Source organism: Mycetomoellerius zeteki, unplaced genomic scaffold, assembly GCF_001594055.1.
Source record: "Mycetomoellerius zeteki isolate Tzet28-1 unplaced genomic scaffold, Tzet1.0 scaffold149, whole genome shotgun sequence".
Lineage (NCBI taxonomy): Eukaryota > Metazoa > Arthropoda > Insecta > Hymenoptera > Formicidae > Mycetomoellerius > Mycetomoellerius zeteki.
In genome coordinates, this window is record NW_017256436.1 from 2,058,575 (window position 1) to 2,081,647 (window position 23,073).

The window sequence follows — 23,073 nt, forward strand, 5'->3', positions numbered from 1 at the left end:
GCCGAAACGATACTCGAGCGAGCGCCACGGCATAATTTCATTCGCCGCGCGATCTCGACCCACCCTTTGTTCTCTTCTTCCTTGTCTCGCGAGACAAAAGAGTTACTTTTACCTTAACTTTTGCCAGTAGATAGAATTCATATTGTTTCGAGAATCGCGACAAAAAATTATTTAATCGTGTCGAAATTTAGAGATAAAATCTTCTCTAATACCCAACGTTGTTTTGATTTTCATATTCTTGAAATTAAGATAAAAAAGTTTCACATCGTAGAAGGGATAGAAAATAAAGTTCTTCAAGGGAACTTTGCGACTCGAGATTGCTCGCAACTTTAGTCGCCGTGACATGGCGGAAAAATTCTCCTCCGTATCTTCGAAAGAGACGTATATCGCGTAACGTCGTCCGTATTGGTGTCGTCACGAAGCGAAAACGACTGCGTAGCAACAAAAAATCACCATTAAGCCGTCGTACGTCTCCCCGGGGATGGACCCTACATCATATAGCTAGCGGAGGAAGCGGTATTAAACGTACAAACGCGATAAGCTAAAACACTTCTCATCGATGCGCTCCACGGGGTCTTTTCCCCACGTCTCCCCTCGAATTTACCTCGGTCCCCGTCGTGTGCTCTTATTCTTTTTTTTTTAGGCATTTAGGGAAAAATGTCCGGGAAAAATGAAATGTCATCATCGACACCATCGCGTGTCTCGCCTACGAAGGAGACAAGGGAAACAATGGGGAAGGCATGCTGTGCGAACTGTCGCCACGAGGTTTTTCCCAACGAGCGAGAGAAAAAAAAACATGCCGTGGCTTTTAGTTGAATAAACATCGCATAGATATCGGCATAATCTATGCACGCGTGGCGTATCTATTCGGGGAATCGATACCAAGTAAACTGGTGCAATATAGGGATTTTTATTCATTGCATTTATATTCTACGCTAATAAAAGATTTCTTTTTATTCTTCTTTTTGATTATAATACAATCAGAAGAATATTTGCAAACTGTAATTATTTGTGACCTCAAATTTAGAATTTGTTTTATACAAGGTGACAAAAAAGTTTACAGCCACTAAGTTTTATGTTTATGAAATTATAACCTAGGTAGTAAGCTGACTTAGAACATTTTCCAGTAAGGACATAATGTAACAGTAAATCATTACATCCTTGTTGTTTGCCAACGTTAAACAAGGATAAAATGATTAACATAAGGATAAAATGATAAAACTAACTTCAGAGACAATAATAAGATTGAAAGACTAATATTAAACATAATACTTTAAATTGAGAAGCGCCATAACGGTCAAAACGTTAAGATGTTGAACTATTGTAAATTCATTTAAATGAATTAATTTCAGAAATGATAATTGCGTGCCGATATGGTTGTCGGACTTTCAACGCAATCAAATCTGAAAATATTAATAATCCCCCCAAATTTCCCAACGTAAAAACTGTAATAAACTTATTGCTAACTTCAGAGAATTTAGTTTTTTTAAATATACTAATGATGGATAAACATAAAACTTTGTAGTTGAACTTTAGTAACATGGACGTATAATCACAACGAATTAAAGTTATAAAAAAAAAGAAACATCAAGGTGTATATGTATATATCATGTATATAACTTTTAACATTTCTCTCGTGTATATGTATACACGGCACATCCTGTTTGACGGCCATTTAAAGAATACCCAGGGATTAGAAGTCGCAGTCGTCTTGTTTTATCGACTCGAGCCGCGATTATGGCGATAACCATCTAACCAGTGTTTTTCGGACTCGGCATCACCACCACTAGCTCTGCCATTTCGGCATCACCACCCATCATCACCACCACGGCCGGAGCGGACGGCAAACACGATCCGTTTGATTCGACTATCATCCCTTTCTGCCCTCCTACCCTCGGGAATCGTCGCTTCTCTCTTCACCTCGCCTAGCCTTTCCGTGCCGCTTATTTTCTGCCAGAAAGCAATATCCGTTATGGCCAATAAACGCAACCGTATTGAAGTAATTGATGATCTTTCGTCTGTCCATGTACGTCGAATGTCCAGCGAAAATTATGTTTCTTTTAATAAAAATATATCAATTGTTTTTATTACAAAATTAATGAGGCAATTGAATTGTAAGTTTAAAACTTGTGCAATTCGAATAGAATTTTTATATTCTTTAATTTTTAATTAACAAAAATTCAATTTTATTATTATTACTAAAATATTTTATAAAATTCTAGAATGTTTTAAATTTTAACATTTGATACAGTAGATTTTTAGCTTTAATAATTCTTGATTAGTTTTCTTAATTATCGTGTACACGGTCGTCTTTTTGCAACTTTGAGAAGAAAAAGGGAAACTCTTTCAAGTTCGAGATTTGCGGAGGTGTAGACTCGCGCGTTTTAATGTTTTTGCCCTTCGCCGAGGGTTGGCACCCTCGCGCGCGTCGTATTCTACCCTAGCCGCACGTATCGGCCGCACTCTCAGTGCTCCTTCTAGTTCCACCCGCGACGGAGCACATAATCCTGATATCTGTCGGTTTTCGGGCAATAAAACACGCGTCCCATACAGACGAAACCCCCGAGAATCGCTACTGCTTCCGGCTGATAAAGAAACGCACGGCAAGATATCGAGTAATCGCGTGATTCCCGCGTCAACCGATGTCATCGGCTTTCGCCATTTTCTGAAGGTCGGCAGTTGGAATTATCAATAATGTATAAAATCTTTCAATTTTAGAAAGCTTGAGAAATTCTATAAAAGCTCTATCCAGATTAAAATTAAAAGATAAGTATTATTGAGAAAATACAGTGATCGTGACGCAAAGTACGCCGTTGTTTAGGTCGTTTAGGTTGTTATCCATGTGCCAATCATTGAATATTACGCTTATCGTGATTACGACTGTCCGACGCCTATCCCGCCTTTTGAGCGAGGCGTCGAACCGCGCTAATGCATTCGCACGCCACAAAATACCCGGAATAAATCTATGATGCTACACACAGACGTGCATCTTTATTTCACGACATTACAGTATCAAGTCGCGAGTGCAATGCGCTATTCAAAATTATTGACCGTCTTGGAACGGCTTACCTAAGGCCGAGCGAGACCTCCCTCCTCGGTCCGTGAATACTTATCGGCGGATCGAAGCGTTCAAAAGATCCGCTCAGTGGCCGCGAGGCAAAACGCCAAGCTATTCGGCTATTACGTTTCTGCATACGGGAGAGAACCCGGTAACCAGATCGGGTGGTCTCGAATGACTCTCGCGCTCACCCGGGGAGTAAATATTTTCATATTATTTTACCCATGTAATTCAAGCGTCGCAAATCTGGCGTCAATCGCCAAGTTTCGGCTTCGGCTTCTTCGAAGATTCTCATGTCTAAAATCGGGGGATTGTATTTTACATCCGTTTCCTATCCGGTAACAAGCCTCCGATAACTCTCGATCGTGAACAGTATAGTTTTCGCACGACGACTCACGCAAGTTCTCTTTCAACGCTCTTAATCCGAAGCGTTATAAACGTGGCAAACAAAATTGCGCAGCGCGCGCCGTTAAGCGGACGAAGTCCGCGAATAAAGTACACGGCGGATGTTAATAGGATAAATTAGTTTATCCTACGAAAACATCCCGGCGAGATGAAACAGATCCGCCGCGATCTCCATATATCGCGCGATAGATTCGGCCTCGGGCGTATTGTCGAGTCTATTCAAGACGCGGCGGAGATTCCTGTGAATATCGCCGGATGCCACTACCCTCATCTTTAGATCGGATAAAAGAATAATACGCAAAAGCGAAAAAGCTTTCGACTTTACGACGGTTTATATACCGTGTAGAAAAGAGATTGGTGGGGAGAGGGAAGGCTTGAAAAAGGAAAGAGCGGATAAGACGGCTGACCCTCTCGGGATGTTTCCACTCGCAAACTGGATTTCGATGACCGATCTCCATTTCCATATGGGTCGTGAGCAGGAGGGTGCTGAGAGCCACCAAGAAGTTGTCACTGGGAAATTGATATTTGAACGAGGCCGCAGCCCCATCGACCGGCGACGAAGAGCTGATCGAGAAACTTTCGCTCCCATCGATTGTCCTGACTCGCAAAGTCGGAATTCAGAATCGGCTTCGGTATCGATCTATCGTAATAAGACACGCGTGTCTTCCTCTGCCGATGTTACAATTTTATACCGTCGACATCGATTCTTTTCGCTTCGCCGCGAATCCGACGTCGGCGACCGGAGCACGCGTCGTAATTCTTCTTTCGAGTTAGTTTCAAGCGGAGGGGGACCCTCCGAAATTAGCATTCGCACAGGATGCACGGTCTAACTACTACTATCGACGTTGCCTCCAACTATAATCGTCCGAGTGGGTACGGGCTAAGTGTAATATTATTCAACACACAGCTCTCACAGTATGGATATCGAGAGCCGTAGAGCGCAGATGCTGTCCGTCGGAGAAGAGCGCGCGAGCGCGCGTTACTGGAGCGACCGCGGCTTTTCTAGTAGGTGCCTAAGAACCGTCTTACACCCTCCCGTCACGAATAACGGGTGTTTCGGTTGGTTTTGGACCCTCGAGAAACGCGTCCTGTGGAGATTACGAGCTCATCCAGACGCTCGTCCGTCCGCCTTCATGAATCGTAATTACGCGTTTACCGCGTTACACGAGCTCTGTCTTGCTCGCTTTACGCAAGTCGGATCTCCTCGAGGGGTAACAACTCGTAACCATTGTCATCGTCCGACGCCATTCAAGCGATTAATTCGTGAATACGGATAATTAACGAGCGACCGCACCCAGATTGACTAAACGAACGAGTGAGTCTGATGGACAAACGAAAAAAAAGTTTGTCATCAAAACGGAAAAATCGCCAGGTATTATTAACACTGTTATCATTCCTTGTGGCCGAGGGGCGAAACATTTAGATAGAAACGCACAGGAAAGTAATTATAAAATTGCGATTTATTACGCGCGTGATCGAGTTGTTACGAAGGAAAAAAAAATGTCGATCGCAGTAGCTAGTATTACCGCGGGAACGGGAATGGTGATCGTTTTAACGAACCCGAAGGCGAGCTATTATTAATTTTTCCGGAGTAGAAGCCGGTCATTCTTGGCGCAGCCCGGAGGCCACGAAGGAGAGCAAGTGCTGCAGGTGGCGAGAATGGTCAATATAACCACAAAATGTAAATCATATTGCTATTCCCGGAGGGCTCCTCACTCTCCCTCTCTCTCTCTCCCTCTCTCTCTCTCTCTCTCTCTCTCTCTCTCCCCCCCTTCGCTTGGCTCTGGGTATTAAGCACAGTTCGGGTAAGACGCCCCGACTCTATATTAGTTTCCACGGGTTCCCTGATTGGATTCGGCTATTACGTTTCCCGCATTGATTGTTTGCGTCCAGCAGACGCGATCCCAAAGCGTTATCCACAATCGACCGCGATGATGTTTCAATGCTGACGTACAAAATACATCTTGAAATTTGCTTAAGAGCAATTTTCTTATGCAAACCCTTTTTTAGTTAATATCGCGAAGAATATGCATTACTCGATGGAAGCTGTAAGTATGTTGATTTCACATTGGGATAATTCGGTGGTATAAATTGGAAGTTACTCGACTCCGAAGGAATCCGTGTAGATATCTCAGAATAAATCAGTCGATGCCAGGATGCTTCCACGGCCGAGGTTAAATAGCTTCGGTACCGCATTCTCATACGGAAGATACCCGGCGATTTCTGACCTACCCACTGCCGCGGAACTCGATATCGGCGATCGAGATCTATCGTGTCCTGTCGGGCGGGCGAGCGTTAAACACACGGTGAACTTCGGGAGAGAGAGTGAGAGAGAGTCACCAGTCAACGAGTCTTCGACGTGGGGAGTCCACGCTGAGAGCGGTCAGAGGATTTCTGAGTGAGCGCACAGTGGTAGCTGATATATTTTGACGTACCCGATGAGAGAGACCGCTCTCTCTCTATTGACTGCATTATCTAATGGACCACCCTCTCCGTCTTCCCCTTCTCTCTCTTTCTCTCTCTCTCTCTCTCTCTCTCTCTGTCCCTTCGTCTCTCTTTATCACTCATCTATCTCTCTCCAGTGCTTCCTTCGTCGCAGCCTTCCTGCTCGATGCACACAACGGCGTTTCAGTTATCTACGATCTACCGCATCGGGAGACAACCGTTCGACGAGTTGCATGCATCTCGGCTCTGGTTTCATAATCGACCGCGAATTTCTTCCCTTTTCTATTATGCACCTTATGTAACCGCGCGATGTCATCGTCGCACGCATGCACATATGTAGTAGTTGATCCCATGCTAAATTAATTGCTGAGAGATTGCGACAAATGTTTTGGTTGTATCAACAAGAAATATAAACAAAACGAATTCTGATCATATGAGTCAGAATTCTAATTATAATTGAATTTCTGGTCATCTCGACTATTTAATAAATTTAATTACAAGTGTCTGATTTGTACCTTTCTAATGTTGAATTTACAAGAATTCTAATTAATGTGTGTGTGTGTGTGTGTGTGTGTGCGAGCCAAGACTTTTTCCAGTGAAGATTCGAACAAAAAATATTTTTAAGATTCTTGGGAATATATGGATGAGTCGGTCAGCAATTTAATTAAAAGCACGAATGTGGAAATGTTGGATGACATATAACTGAACTCCGAAGTAGGTGCAATTACATGTGCTTAAGGGGATCCTAAAACAAAGCTCGAACTCCGATAAAATCACTAAATGTCGCTGTTTTTCCAACGCATCGACATGTCTTTATATGTATACTACCTCACGCAACCTACGATACATTCAGTCGCACGTTCGTGTCAATTTTCGTATAACAAATTCATCGCGATAAAGCGTTTAAGTGTAATTCTAAGAACTCGACGTTATTTGTTCGTGCAAACTATGTGTTTTTGTGTGGATCATTATTTCGTAAGTACAGTTATAAAACTTTCGTATCAAACAAATGTTGTCAAGACTTGACAGCTTGAGACGCTATGTTACACTAAGAAATGGTAAAAAATATATCAATTTCAAAATTTTTGGTCGTTCTCGGGATAAACTCCATCTCACAAACGCGTATTAATGCGTATACTTTAATCCTGGAAAAGGATTTTCGATTCTATGAAGGAGAAAAAAAGTATATTATACAAAAATTACGATTTAGTCGGTAATACAAACGGCTTTAGGATCCCCTTAAGGATAATTAAGATCGCAAGAGATACATAAGAAGAAGATAGACGCGGATGATAACGATCGAATACCGCAAAGTTTTTCCTCGGACGTTCGTAGGAATGCAAGAAAGAAGCTAGCGTTGAAATCTTGAGATGATATTGCCCCGATAGTTACCGGGTTACCAGCCCCAGAGCTCTAAGCGCGAGCTCAGTACCGAGCGCGCTCGATTTGGTTGGGAAAGAAGTTACGCCGCAGTTACATCCAAGGCGAAGTAACGTGCAAAAAGCCCGAGCATCTCCGATGAGTACCGAGAGGAAGTAAGAAAAGAGCAAGAGAGAGAGAGAGAGAGAGAGAGAGAGAGAGAGAGAGAGAGAGAGAGACAAGCCGTGGAACAACAGTTTTTCACGATCGGCAAAGTATTGTCCGTCGTCGTACTCTCGCGTCTCGTAGGAACTCGAGAGCGAGATCGTGCGACCGTGACTCTGGAATCATCCCTAAGACCTTAGACCCCCGCGCAACAACGTCCGCGCCCAGCCATCACCAACACCGTTCCGCGACCCGTGCAATCTCTCTCTTTGGTATCCGCTAGCATCAAATTACAAGTTCTTCCTCGATCTACGATCCGCTGTCGTCGTCGCTCGATTGGTACTCTTCGAGAGAACGATGTTTTCTGTCAAGTTTGCACAGCAATCACGAACGAACTCGTTTAGACATAATGATTCCTGTCGCCGAAGCAGCAGCGCAAATTCGGTATTCGCGATAATAATGTGGCTCTTTCGTGCCACGACTGCAAAAAAAGAAAAAAATATGTAACGCGTATCCGTGTTACACATATAAAGAATATTCTTCCGACTAGACTGTGTTTAAGAAAAATCGGAACAATATAGTCAACCGCATAAAAGGATCCCGTCTGAGTTTACAATCATGGGGATCGGCGCGAAAGATCCTCACGCGATTGCCTAACAAAATATCACGGAAGAAAAAGACTCGTCTTTCGTCGCGAGCCAGCAGGAACGCAGATCTGGCGAATACACTCCTGGTCTGGCACTGTCGACAACGTCGTCGAATCCTTGGAGCGAGCAGCCGCATTCGGGGCAATTCTTTGCCGTCTCGCGTGTATCCTTAGTATGCAACGTATGCAGTCGGTTGTTACCGAAGGAGTGGTTTGCTGAGCGGCCAATGGCGAGTGCTCGAGCTAATTCTAGGGTGCCGCCGCCGCGCCATCTTTGCATCATAATGCTGTCCCCCCGTGCCCCGGCGCTCACTCGCGTTCTCTCTCCCCCCGTTTCCTCTTCACCGCCCCTCCCGTCACTGCGAGAAGTCTGCCCCCTTCTGCCTCCCTGCCGCTGCCGTCCCGCAACCTCTTCCCTCTGCCCTCCTCGTCCTCCTCTCCGCCCCCACCCTCTCCCACTTTCTCTCCACCCTTGTTTCGTTTTGCGTAAGAGAGAAAGAGAAGGCAAAGAAGACGAAACATCAGGTGAAAGAGAAAGAGAAAGAGAGAGAAAGACAAAGAAAGAGCGAAAGAAAAGGAACGAAGAAAACGTCTCGGAGGCGCGTTATGCCAAAGTGGATAAGGAGAAGAGTGCATGAGAGGGAAACGGAGAGGTGTATAAGGCAGGGAGGAAAAGGAGGGGCACACGGCCATGGCGAAGAGGTAGAGGGGACGAAGGGGTTGTCTGCGCCTTGTCTGCCGGGAATCAATCACGTATCAGTGACGCTCAACCAGCGGCCACCTGCGAGACACAATCGATAGGATCGCGATACCTGTTTACGATGGCTCATCGATAGTATCCGCTGTTACGTTACTTTGAACCATAGAATCACGACGGATCCGCGAACGTTGAATTTTGGTCCGAACGACAACGATGCTTCCGCGATGTTTTATCATGCACATGTATATACACACACATACAAACACGCAACAAGATTCAAGAAAAAAATTCTTGATATTCTCGCGATGCCGGTGTGTGGCCGAATGAGAAATACATTTGCATCTAAAGTGGATGGATGCTTTTGCACGACGATTTATTTCCACGGCGGCAATACGATCCTCTGATTACCGTTCCAGAAATGACGCGCGAGTGGAGGGCGATTAAAGCCGCGTGCCCTAATCTCCATGCTATACCGGCGCGAAAGCGAAGGGAAGGTAATGTCGTCGTACTCGAGTACGCCTACGGCGACGTCGTACCTACGCCTCGCGCTACCGTCTTACCTGTCAGGGTAAGGTAATGTTAAATCGAGAGAACGCGAGTAGGAGCTACCGTCTTCCGCCGAGTCTACCATCCTGAAGAATCACGACAGATCCATTTCGGCACGTCGATCGACTATACGAAGAATCCGACTAATGCATATAGAGTAATACATATATATGTAGTTAAAAACGAAGAAGATAATTCAATATTTATTTTTTAATAAGCTTTTTTTAATAAGTACTTTCGGTACTTTTTAAAGAAGCGTGCATTTGTGATATTATTTTTGTGTCTTCAATGGTGTCTCGGAAGGTCGAAGAAATAGAATCGAGGAGGCGTAATCGATCGAACCTTAATCTTTTTGCCCTGAGGTATCTTTTCGCGGGATTCGGGCGCAAGAACCGGTCAACGTCTCATCGGACGGAGACGCGCCGCTCTACGCCATTATTCGTCGAACCCGGCGCAACGAGAAACGATTAAGGCAGAATCGTCGTCGAACAAAGCCAGAACCCGCGAGAGAGGTCGAGCCAAAAGTGTCGAGGGCCGAGATGCGCCCAAGAGAAGGTACAATGGCCGGACGCGCCGGTTCACAATGACGGAAAATAATTAAAGCGGGTAGGGGGAGAGAGAGCCCGTTCAAAGACGCCGACGCGGGGGTCTCGACCGATCAAACCGATCGCCTGTATGCTGGATCTGAGCGAACCTACGCGCACACCCGTCGCCGTGACGAATCCACGCCGTCCTACACGTGTATCTAACGTTGCGCGCGCGCGCGCGCGCGCATGTGTATCTGTATGAGTTCCGACACGAATTTGTGTGCGCGCATCATGGTGGATTGATTTCGTATACGTCTGCATTGGCGACAAAGAACGGGACATTGGAATCCGGAAAAGAAGTCTGAAAGCGCGGCGACCAGAATGAATGGTCTGACACGAAAGAGTGAGCAAGCCTGCATTGTTGTAATACTTGTGGTAAACGACAAGTTGCCTTGGAATGCTTCGTGACATAATTTTAAAACAAGTACAAAGAGAAACTTTATGATAGATTGAAAATTCGTCTCGGTCAAATCACGTTTTTTGTGCTGAATTTGTTTTGGAATTAAATTATTTTGAAAAAATATATATATATATGGAATTTTATTTATATAATTATATATATATATTATTTATTTATTACTTATTTTTCTAACATATTTTATTTTTCAATAATACTTGTTCCTTTTGACTATCTAAGTATCAAAGTGAAACAAATTAAGCGAAGAAATTGATGAATAACGAAATACAAAGAGCAGTTTTTCCTTCTTATCGTATTTTTTTATACTCGTTTGCATATATTCGCTTTAGCTTGATACTCATATATTATGCAAATGCGGGAGTCCAATGCAAGCTCCCTCTGTATCTTTTTAGCGGCGTGACTCACTGTGAGAAATCGATAAACGATTCGTCTCGGGCGTTCGACTCGACCGGCTACCGTCGGATTCACGCACGGTAGCTGACGAGACGATCGGACCCCCGCTTAGACGTGTACTTTGAGTTTTGGGGCCCGCCGTGCTCGGTGTGAAGCCCCCCGCTGTAGAATGATACGCCAGGATAATTCCATTGGACTCTGACCACGCCGGGGTTCCGCCACCTGGGGGACGGAGATGGTCAGCGCGAATTTGCCGCGTATTTTTATTACGCCGTTCGGAAACGTGTGTCAACCGTTCACGAAATATATAATATATAATATTACAAACAATAATCTTTATCAGTCATGCTATAAATGATTGCATTATTCTTTGTTGCAGTGATTTATCAGAAACGGTTAAAAAAGGAACGACGAGCGAGGAAACGGTTGCAGGAGCAGTTGGACCTAGAGATCAAGAGGCGCACGCAATTGGAGGAGGCCCTCAAAGCCACGGGCGCGTCCTCGGAGCAAGTCAGAGCGATTACCGGTATGTGCGAATCGCCTTCTCTATGAATAAGTTTTCACACCGGCAAATTTATATCATCGAAATTGGAAAGTGTCATTTACCTAAGAAGATTATACTTAAGAACTTGAACAGAAATTATACTTATAAAACGCTCTGTTCTCGCGCTGAAAATTCTTTGCTAATATCTTGCTCTACAAAAAACGTCTCGATTTTCATCACGTAGATTAGACACGAGATCGCTGCAAATGGACGAGTTTTCTTAGGATTTCGCGAGCTCGTCGTCAGTCTCTCCGTTAAGAGCCCCGGGGCCAGCGGTGATCTCGGAATAAATTAATTAATACGCCGAGGCAGAGCAAACAGCCTGACACCCGGCAGAATATGATTCCTTACTTATCCCCTGCCGGCGGTGCAATCCCTCTCCGTCGTCGACTGGCTGATGGCAGCCTGTTTCCCTCTGTTTCCCCTCTCCCCCGTCGTTCCAGCACCTTGACTAGGCACCGCGCGTCTCGCCCCATGATCCTCCGGCAAGTAGAAGTAGCAGCAACAAGCGGCACGCCACCCTTCTTCCTGTCACTACCAAAACTCAAACGCGAAACCCTTTAAGTGAAATCTCTTATTCCGATATAATGTTTCGTCCTGGCTCCTTCACCTCTTACCTTCCCACCGTCTGTTCCACCTCATCGTTTTCGCGTTACCTTCGCTATACCGTTGCCTCCGTCGCCGTCGCCGCCGCCGTTGCCGCCGCCGCTGCTGTTGCTGCTGCCGTCACTGGTACCGCTGATTAATCCTGTCAAATCCAGAGAGTCGCGATACTAATTTCAAATCAAACGGCACGTCACTCCGCCACTTGGGTGTCGTGAGTCGTGAGATGGTCATGATCTTATGAGTTACTTAGAAGTTTCGCTTTCCTGCTGCCGCTCAAATTTTTCCATCTATTCCGCTCGCACGTCATGTCGAGGAAAGATTTAGAGACGGAGATGAATTATTTTTTTTTTAATATCGCGATAATCGGGCGATTGCTATCTTTCTATGACGCAGAAAACGTAACGGTGGAGGCGCGCACGAGTTCGGAGCCGCCGGAGGCTAGCCCGGTACATTCTCAGTCGCAGCAGCAGTCGTCGCAACAACAACCGCCGCAGCAACCCCTTCAGCAGCAACAGACAGCGGCCCAGCAGTACCGGGAGGCGCAAGTACCGCGTCCTTCCCAGCAACCGTCGACACCGGAGAAACCCGCATGGGGATACGGGCTGGATCTCATCGGTAGCCAGGCGTCGGCCTTCTGGCAAAACTACCAAGGTCAGTTCTTCCAACGGCACGCTACTTCACCCTCGTCGTACCCTGTTGCGTTCGGTTTCATCGTCGATTTACGGTTCCCACGGTATTCTCGGAACCGCGCGCGGAAAAATAAACAGGGAATACTTAAGCCACTTATCGTTAACGGAGGATCGCGATAGCCATGTCGTTCCCGCCTCCGCTTCTTCCTCCTTCCCGATATCTCGAAACATCCCGGCCGTGTCCCAATACGTTGTGTTCCCTTCGAGTTTCACTGTTAAATTACATTACCTCGGTGAGATATATTCTGAAAAGAATTCGAAAACGTCAAAGAGTTGCCTGACGGGAAAGAATAAAGCAGCTCAAGGAAACTAGTTTGTTATCTACATTATATAAAGTTACGGTAATTCGAGAAAGTAGCAGTCGCGTGTTAGAAACTTAAGGTCAAGGGAGTACGGGAAGGGGGAAGGACGATTCGAGGATACAGGCCCAGAGCCAGCGGCGGGATCCGCTAATTCGGATAATCGCATTCCCGTATTAGGATCCACTCAATTTTTCTGATCTTCCGGCCGAGTGCTTTCGATCCTCGATTACCCTGACAAAAAAAAAGAGAGAGAAAGAAGAAAAGAGAGGAGATTGACCCCGAGGGCTAGAGAGACGGTGGAGCGGACGGTGGTAGTATGTCGTGGTGGTATCGTGCAAAGTAAATTATTCGAAAGATCTCGAGCGAGAGCAATCACGCCGCCGGCAATAACAACCCCGTGCACGAAGAGGGTAGGAGGAGGGAGAGAGAAAGAGAGTGAGGCAAGGAGAGGGGGAAGGAACCGAGCAGGTCCTGACGAGGAAACACGAGGTATTTGAATAGGGTCCCGTAGCCACTCGGGCATCATGATGCGGAATCCATTTGCAATAAACAACGGAGATTTAGACGGGGGTAACGCGGGAGAGGAGAGACAACGAGACGAGTCGAGCAGTAGCGTCAAGATAGGAAGAGGGGATGGGAGGGGTGACCATCGAGAAGGAATACGGGGAAAGAGGTGGTTCGACATAATGTCGTTTGAGGTGGGTACTTACGCCACTGAGGGGACCTCGGGGGCCGCCACCGCCGCGTCTTCGAGTCATGCATTCTATACGAGCGATGGCTCTCATTCATGTCACATTGTCAATGAAGGAAGTGTTTCTCGTAAATTTCGATCAGTAATCGATAAATTTTCCCGTTGCAATCTGAAGATCTCGTTGATCTGGCCGTTAAAAAAATATTTCGCGTATTAATTCTATAGCAACATGTTTGCCATAAAATATAGGTCGATTCTTTCCTTCAAGATCTATAATTCTTTATCGTCGCCTTCAGCTGATCCTAAATCCCTACTAACTCTGGTTATTGAATCCTTTTGTGAAAGAGTATTTACTGCTATCAATGTTGCGTCACATCCCTCACTTTTCCAATCATGCAATCACAGTTTCGCGACCCCGTGTCCACCCATATAGCGCACTCACATGAGCGCCACTGGCTGTAATGCAGAGTTTATGCACATCTCTCGCAAGTAAGGAAGGAGCCGTAATTTCCCCGGCGGCCAACGCGGCTCTCGGTGGCGTTACCTGTCCTCCCTTCCTTCTTCCACTCTCACGTTCCCTCCGCGCTTCCCTTAAACCTCCTCCAGCCTCCTGCGATGCCTCTCCCGCCCTCTCTTATGTCGCGTTGCTCTCTTCCTTTCTCTCTCGCGCGTGCATACACGTACGTATGTACGACGCGGTGTACGTGTACAAGTATGCACGACGCGCGATTCCTCCACGTCGTCCACCATCCACAGAGTACGACGAAGCACTCCGCCACGCTTTAATATTCAGACTATATGCAATAATTTCGCAGCAACCATAACCCCCTTCCTCTACCTCCCTCCTGATTTCGCAACACTCTTGCTTTCTCCGTCTCTCTCTCTCTCTCTCTCTCTCTCGCTCGCTCTCGCTCTTTCCATCCTCCTTCTCAAACCACCATCTTCAGCTTCGCCGTCTCTATCGTTTATTTCCTCTCCTCTTATTCCTCCTCGTCTAACTCCCCTGTTTCTTCCCCCTTCCTATCCTGCCCAACCGTGTTTCTTCCATCGCACGAAGAGACGTAGCACGTACGAACACACCCACACCGAGACTTTGCGAGATTGCTCCACGGTGTGGTGCACTGTACCTCCATCTTCCACCCTGCGACCGCAATCACTCTAAATCGCCGCGCGGGCATTAATATTTGATGGACGAAGTCCTCGGGAATTATTCGAAATGGGAATAATCGCGATCGTGGCACGCCGGTATCATTTTTCATCGATGTCTTGTGAGATCAGCATCAGCATACAACTACGGCTTTAACGTCGTTAAACGCTAAACCCTTTTAGTCTTTACACACCGCGCTTGGGCGCTTCCACGAATGAATTAACCTTGAATACCGTGCGGTCTACAAACTGAAAAAGAGAGAAAAATGAAAGTCAAACGTTGTCGAGAAGTAAAAAGTTTTAAGCTTCAGTCCCGCAAATCAAGCGTATCGCCTCGGGAGGAAAAATGACGACGACGACGGACGGGCTCCGTTGAACGCGCGCGCGCCGGATTATTTCCAGCTTTCCAGCCGCCCACGCGGCCGAGAAAATGCGAACGTCGCACCTGCGTACGTACACGTGCGTAGACCATTACGCGGAAAGACAATAACCCCGCGGAAGAGTGATAAAGCGTGACGCGTATGTACGGGCGATATAAAGGCTGAAGGAAGCCGACGCGCTGACGTGGGCGGCGGAGGTAGGACGGAGGGCTTGGAAACATCCCCCGCCTTGAATATATCCACAGGGCACGATGATGTGGTTTTCCGGCGAACAAGCCGGGACAGGAGAAATCGGACAGGGAAGACAAGAGGGAAAGGGGAAAGTCGAGGGCAGCAGAAAGGTAGAGTTTCGATCTGAATGCAATGGTAGATCGCGTGGTTGCAAGCTGACGATGTGGTAGGTGTTGTCAGGAATATTAGGGTTGTTCCAAGACCCTCCCCGCACGGCGATCACTGCTTACTCGGGGCGTTTTCTTCTGTTTTCTTATATTTGAGGAATAACGAATAACAAATCTAAAAAATGACGATCTTTCACGATGAATTAGACACATTTTTTTGAATAGCGTAATTTAAATTTTTGTTAGTTTATGACAAGGAGATAAATCGATATTATTTTCGGAGACTTCTAAACTTACTATGAATACATACGAAAAAGAGAGAAAAGTCTGTCCTCGACTTATTTTGCAATGCCGCAGGCGCCTATTGGAAAGGCGCCGGATTGTGAGGGGATTAAATTCGTTACTGGAGAGCTTTGACGCGAATGGCATACGGAAGAGAGAGATTTTTATGTGGCTGGGAGAAAGAACAATTACCGAGCGAGACTCATCGATCGTTCTAGATATCGTCGATTTATTTTTAAATATTATCGATGACATTGCTCTGAGACAGACTTCATCGATAAATCGTGATTGAATTAACGATGTGTTTGTGTATTTTTCCGAACGGACTTGAAATTGATGCAGAACGTGTCTTAGTGTAGCATTTCGATTTTGCGATGTAGAGAGAAGAGTGCGGGCGAAGGAGGGCGGTAAAGAAAGTAAACAGACTGAGGTAGAGGATGGTAGGTGATCGCACTTAACGGAAATTTGAAATTATAAGATTCGTGCGATTCGAAAGCGAGGAAGAGAGGCCCGGGCACCGGAGATTCATCCTCGTTTCTCTCCTCCTGCATCCTCTCTCCTCCCATAGTTCCTCTGCTTTTTGTGTCTCCGTGCTGCTCCATGCGGCTCCTTGATTCATACAATTTCATGGTCGGCTTGGCGCTCAAGCGCCTATCCCCACCCCTATTCGCATCTTCCGTTCATCCCTCCTTTCCTATATATCTCGCTTTCCGGCCCTCTGCTTTCCGTTCGCTGCTGCTGCTGTTCTCTGCCTTTCAAACCTCGTCTGCTTTACATAAAGATCGGAACATTAAAAACGCGATGCTACACGAAATCAACCCTCTAGATTCTCCCCCGTCTCCCCCTTTGTCCTCGTCTTGTACCCTATATCCCTTTTTGCTGGCGAACGTCACTAACCCTCGGGTTCTTCGAGATCCTCGAGTGAGCAAGAGCATTCAGCCAATTACCATCGTTTCGATGTGATACTTAAATTGCTTTTTTCGTCGTTCGCGCAAGAACGAAACATGTCAAGTGCACTCATCACGTTGACGATTATATCCGATATCCGGCGCCGCCGCGGCAAATCCGGTTAAATCTCAAGGCCGTCGTTCTCGGTAGATTCCGCGGAAGAAGTTTCTCGGCTGTGTAATCGCAAAAAACTCCTATGGAATAAAAAGCGCGAGCGTCTGACGAGAGTGCTTATCAATTGCGAGTTATTAGTCGTCTTCGTGGAATCTATCTCATCAGATCGGGTTTTCAGGGGAATATAATAATGAAGTTCGCGTACGAGAGCGAAGGTGTATTCTCGATCTTGGGCGAACAATGCGCGGGAGTTTTTCCAGTTCTTGCGAGACCCCCGACTTGCGACCGTGCATTCTCGCCCCGTCCTCGGTTTCGATTCGGTTCGTTTTCTTCTTCTACCCATGAGGCAAGGTGGCCTCTCCTCGCGGACCGCATTGTGCCGAAGTTAATTACGTGCGGATAAATGCGGAGTCATAGAGGGGCGAGCCACCGGGGACCCCTCTTCTTTTTCAGCGGACGTCTTTTTTAGGGGGCTCTCGCCTCACGCCGCACTGCCACTCCCCCCAAGCCAGGGTAATACGGCGCACGATGCGATGGCACACAATACCAACCGTTTAGGGCCCCGGCGAGGCCCCCGTACGGCGGCCACGGTCTGAAATTGTTTTCATTGTCCGGACGATTTGTCAGGGTGTGTAAGACGGTAGCGAAACTATTAGCGGTTCATTCTTCTTGGACTCTCGAGGTACGCTGTCTGCAGAATTCCACGGGATCGAACGACGAGCTCTCTTCTTTCTTCATTCGATACGCTACGCACGCAACGATACCCGCGAGAAATCGCGAATCTGGATTTCCAAGTCGTCGTCGCTGTGCACGTCACTTTCTTACGTCGGACGGATCGACGGACAATATAACGATGGCGAATGTTCGCCAAGTTATTAGAATGGGAAAAAAAACGAGAGACGAGAGAATACCCCCTCAAAAAAAGAAGTACGTGCACAATCAATCAAATCGTTTTTTCATGGTCTTTATCTCGGCTCGATGTAACAAAAGGTGTATTCTCAACCGTTCCGAATGAAGCAAGAAAGTTTCCTTAAATCGGCCCTTCGCCTCGAGGTGTCCTCCCTTTCCTACCTACTCCACCCTTCTCCGTGAGACTCGCCGAGCGAGCGAGTGTTATATCTGGAGCAGTTAAATTGTCATTTAGATATCAAAGGGACGCGACACTCCGCGCGCGGATAAGGGCGCGAGAGGTAATTTGGCTCAGCGAAACGCAAACATTGCTCTCCGTGTGCCCCAAAGTCGTGGAATATAACGGCCCTGACGAACGCACGAATTCACACCCACGTGCCACGAAACAGCCCTCAGCTATTGTTGCTCAAAGCATAATGGAATCTCGGCCCCGTCGTCTCTAGTCCCGGCGATAAAGATGGAGCGGGATAGAAGCGGGGGAAAGGGAGAATGCGGGACAGAGAGCATCGTCGATGCCGACTCCTCTCGCACGTCCGCGCGCACGCCGGTTAACCGGGACTTAATGGCCTCGCAATTGGATTTTACCATTGCTCTTTGCTCAAGGAGGCGCCATTTCACGCTTACCGATCAGATCTGCGTCCTTTCGTCGCACGCTCGCGCGCACTGTATAATGCCATCCTTCCACTTAATTCTCTGCACTGAGAGAAATATTTTGTATGATACATAACTTACAAAAACTTTCTTACTTTTTAATTAAAAAATGTTCTAATCAAAATTTGGTCATTCTATTCAAATTTGGATTAGAATAAAATTTTTTTAATTAAAAAATAAAAAAGTTTTTAAATCACATATCATACAAAACATTTCTTTCAGTATGTCTATGTGATTTTTATTTCTAATTGACAATCAAAGATAGTAAAAAATTTCTTTTCTTTCTAATCGTGTGAATCAGTCAAATATTATTATCTTTGAAATTTAGATTTGCCAATAAAATTTAATTAATTAATCATAAAAGCTATTATAAAATTTTCAATTTGTTTTGATATAATAATTTGTACTTGCTCGAAGAAAATCGCATAATTTTGTAATAGCGTCCATTGCATAAATCGCTCGAAAGGACAGGAGCGAGATGCGTGTGCCCGGTTAATTCGGCGCGATATCATTAAAGGGACATTTTCCAGTTTTCACCCTAATCCTTGCGAAATTCAGTGAGCAAACCCGCGGCCCTTTCACGCCTGCCTTCGTCCGTTATCCCGCTCGTCCCTTTTCCATCCCCCTTTTGCGCGCGGCTGACGGTAGCTGCCGGTTTTGCACTAATTACCGCTTCGTTTCATCCTTCGCGCGCGTGGTTCACGCCTCGTCGAATCCGCGCGTCGTTCCCGCCGTCCGTGCGCGTTGCGAGCCGACGGACTTCTCTCCTCGAGGCGATTCCTTCAACGCTGTCGAGGCAACGGAGCGCGTTATCCGAACGCCGATATTAATCTTAAGCCGAGAACGCTAGTGAGACTACATTATGCGCGTTGATTACATAGCGGAACAGTATTGTATTATGTAGGCTATATTATAAATGCTTTGCCACACACAACATACACACGCCCTGTCGTTTTGTTGTTCAGTTGTCTGTCAATTTCGTATGCTTTTTTTTGTCGCAGAATCGCTGGTGCAGGAACTCGAGCTGGAGAGAAAATCGCGGCAGCACCAAGCGGCCGAGAGGGACCAAGTCAAGTCTCCTCTTCAAGGTGCGTTGTATAAAAATACGAGATTATTTTCGCGCGTATTTACTCTATAGAATCTTTTTTTTTTTAGTCATTTTATTTTATTGATGTATATATTTTCATTTTGCCATCGCATTAATCGGCATCTTTTCACGAATACGATAGTATATTCACGATCTCGGAAAGTTTCTCTCTCACGTTCTCGCATTCGGAGAGCGCAGTTTTCGTGCAGTACGCGTAGAGCGATTTCTTGCTATACGGAATAAAGTTCGGATCTTTAATTAGAAACTCTTCAGGGGCGGTCGCGTCTCGAGGGAGGGTGGGCGAGACGGTTCTTGCAAAGGCGTCAGCGGCATAGCCCCGGCATATTCGAAACTTGGCCTCGCTCTCCTCCGTGGAAACTTGTCCGAAGGAAGTTTCCAACTCGCGCAAAAACTATATCCGTAGCGCGATTTCGATGCTCCAAGGCCCCGGCCGGCGTGACGTTGCACGTAAATAATCGTTTTTCACCCGCACGCCCACCCTCTCGGGGGCTCTCGAAAGGAATTAACAAGTCTGCTCTTAATTGGCAACGTCCTTGCAAAATCAACTCCCACATCTTGGGCCAGAGCTTTTTATCCACGGTAATGTTACTTACAGATCTACCGCAAGAAGAATGAAATTAAGCAGTAAATAGCATTTTCGCAAAAGCTCTCATTATCGATTTTGCCTCTTATTAAGAAATTTATTGATTTAAAATAATATATATTACATGATAATATAATATATGATAATATATGATAATGTATGATAATAATATTATATAATAATATAACTGTTGCTAAAATTTGTCCAAGCTTTCTTTTTTTTCACTAAATGATTGGAACCAATCATTAAGAAAAGAATAAAATATTATTAAAACACGCACGTTGAATCAAACAAAATGACGTATCCTGAGAGGGCCATTGCAAGTCGGGCAAATTGAACCGATCCGAACGATAGTGGGCGCGGAGAGACGAGTAAACCGAATCACGCGGACTATTAACGTATAGTGATTTTCAATCATAAGCGACAGTTCGATAAAAAGTAGAGTGGCGGCTCGATCACAAAGGCCGCGCTAAGGCCGATGACTTGGCCGGACTCGTATTTACGAACGTATGCGTACACGATAGGGTCTGACACTCAACCCTCCTTCCCCCCTCCCATCCCTTTTCGCCCTTTTTCTCGACTCTCGGTTCGTCCATCTCTTCATCCACCTCGCGCGTCCCTCCTGCGTTCATCTGCGTCTCGAGAGCCAACGATAATTAGTGAGCGGCGCCTTCTTCCCAACGAACGATCATCGAATGACCCAGCTGGTCCACCTCCACCGTATCGCGCCGCAGCGAAGGCACCTACCACCGAATCCTCCGAGCTCCATCCCGTAGCGGAATTACGCCCACGACCATTCATCTCCTGTATGCATCTTCATCCGCGAGACATCCGCTCCTCTCTCGTATTCCCATTAAGAGTCGCGACACGCCTAACACTCATGCTACATCGGTGCGGTAAGATCTAAATTTAGCACTCAATACGTCAGCCCCATTCTCCACGCTGTTATTACATGCGCAAACGCGAAGTTTCATATCCGATAAGTAAAATTCACCACCCGACAGCCGCTCGATGTGGCAGACAATCAAAGGAACATGGACTCCAAAGTGCACCTGCGATCGCTTCTGTTTCAGAGTCGCGGACGGGTTACTACAAGAACTCCGTTCTGTTTACGAGCGCGACCTAGAAGAGGCCGGACGACGGCAGACGGGGGCAGCAGGCAGATCGTGCAGCTAGCAGCCGAAGCGAGTGATCGATCGGACAAAGCAGAAAGCGCAATTCGAAACCACGAGAGCGGACTCACACAACGAGAAGCAAACGTGAAGGAACAGAATCGTGATGATCGATCGCGAGAAAAAAATGTACGGATTCGACGAGGAAGAGCGAAACTCCGAGTGATGATCTCGCGCGAGTGTCCGCGCAGACTTATGTACAGCTCGGCGAACAATGCGAATACCGAGAGTACCGGAAGGCTCCACGAGAGTATTTTATCATCGGGAGACTCGTAAGTTCCGGATAGAATCGTACGAGCGAGCGTTAAGCGACAGTAGACTCAATTTCGACGAACGAATAAAAACGTGCGGCTATTCACGCGTTTGTACAGAGCCGCGATCACGTTTTTCCGACGCTCGAAGAGAAAACTCGAAGGGAGGGGGGAGGGTAGGGAGATAACGGGGCCCTCGAATCGAGATCGGTCCGGTCAGCGTTCGCGACAAGGACCGATCCGCACACATATCAACGACGCGATATTCGCCGATCTCCCAAATCGCGTTCGCGGTGATCGTGGAGTCGTTCGTTCGACGACGACGGAATTCCGAAGGGAGATATTCTCTAAATGTACGCGCCATCAATTATACCCGTGATGGATGATGACCGGACATTGCGTGACTCTCGCGGTACCGAGACGATCGCGGACAGTAGGCGGGACAGAAATCGGGAACGAGGAGAGAGAAATAGAGGCAGACGAGAGAGGGAGATAAGAGAGGCATATTTCTAAAGACTGCTGGAGAGTGCGTGCGTGAGTGCATGCGTTCCTAGAGGTACCTATCTCCTAATTATCGAGCGAATTAATTAGATAATCGTTTTTAAGGGATCCAGGCGATCGGACGCGCCACGCAGTCGTCGTGAGGCGCGCCGATTTCGAGTATTATTATCATTATTAATATTATTATATACGTCGCCGCGGCGGCGCGAGGCCCGATCCGATCGCCACTGCGAAACGAATGTCGAGTCGCGGGCCCTCTCGTCGCGACCGGCTCATTCGATATCTCGAAATCGGCGTCTTCGGCGGCGCCGATCGATGCATCTCGACGTCGCGACGATTTTTTTTCGAGAACGCCGTCTCTCTTACTAGGCACGTCGCAGCGCCGAGAAACGCGCCGGCTTTTTGTAAAATGCGCGTAAGATTGCGGAAATTGACGAATGAGTCTCTTCTGGATTCAATGCGGAACGAGATTAGAGCCGCGACTCGAACGCTGTATCATAGAAAAGTGAGAGAGGGAAGGAAAGAGAGAAAGTGAGAGAATAAGAATGATGTGACGATAAAAATGATCGACTGACTGAAGAATGAACAACAGATATATAGAGGAAGAGAAAGAGAGAGAGAGAGAGAGAGAGAGAAAACGAGATTAGAAGTGTCTTATAGAAAGAATCTTACGAGTATATGCGTACGCATGTGTGTATGTGTGTGTATGTGTGTGTGTGTGTGTATGATTGTGTATGGTAAAAACGGAAACAACGGAGGATTCTCTCCTAGCGTTTTAAATCGTAACACCTTATTTATATAAATAACTTAGTTACTACCGAAAACAAGTAAATCTAATCCATATTGCGTGTGTCCCGCGTTTGCGTTGACCGCCCAAGAATCCGGCGAAATATCTCTTGACGAGTGCGAAAAACAAATAGAATGAATGAAATGGCAGAAAAAGGATTTCGACGATCCCATAAGATGCGCGCGATACAGAGCGAGGAAAGCGCCAAGGATATTTCCCCGGGGATGGTCCCCGTATTTAAGATCCATGTACAAAGTCTTTTGCCGTAAGGTTCTTGTGTTGTAAAGTTCACATAATCATAGTGTCTAGTATCGTACCAGCTAAAGCCCGTTAAGACGATGCTAAACGT

At 46.5% G+C, this 23,073-nt stretch overlaps 1 protein-coding gene across 4 annotated transcripts in view; it reads left to right on the plus strand.

Annotated features, from left to right (window-relative positions):
* dac (dachshund family transcription factor) overlaps positions 1–22,859 on the plus strand; it is a 197,775-nt gene extending 174,916 nt beyond the window's left edge. For 2 of the 4 annotated variants that reach the window (XM_018444329.1, XM_018444328.1), the window contains 4 exons: positions 11,102–11,248; positions 12,266–12,523; positions 19,324–19,410; positions 21,087–22,859. In XM_018444329.1, the coding sequence (XP_018299831.1) occupies positions 11,102–11,248; positions 12,266–12,523; positions 19,324–19,410; positions 21,087–21,139 (545 nt within the window). In that variant the 3' untranslated portion in view covers positions 21,140–22,859. The remainder of the gene's footprint in view (positions 1–11,101; positions 11,249–12,265; positions 12,524–19,323; positions 19,411–21,086) is intronic. The other 2 variants (XM_018444330.1, XM_018444331.1) reach the window with 2 other exon arrangements.
* The last annotated feature ends 214 nt before the right edge of the window (positions 22,860–23,073 follow it).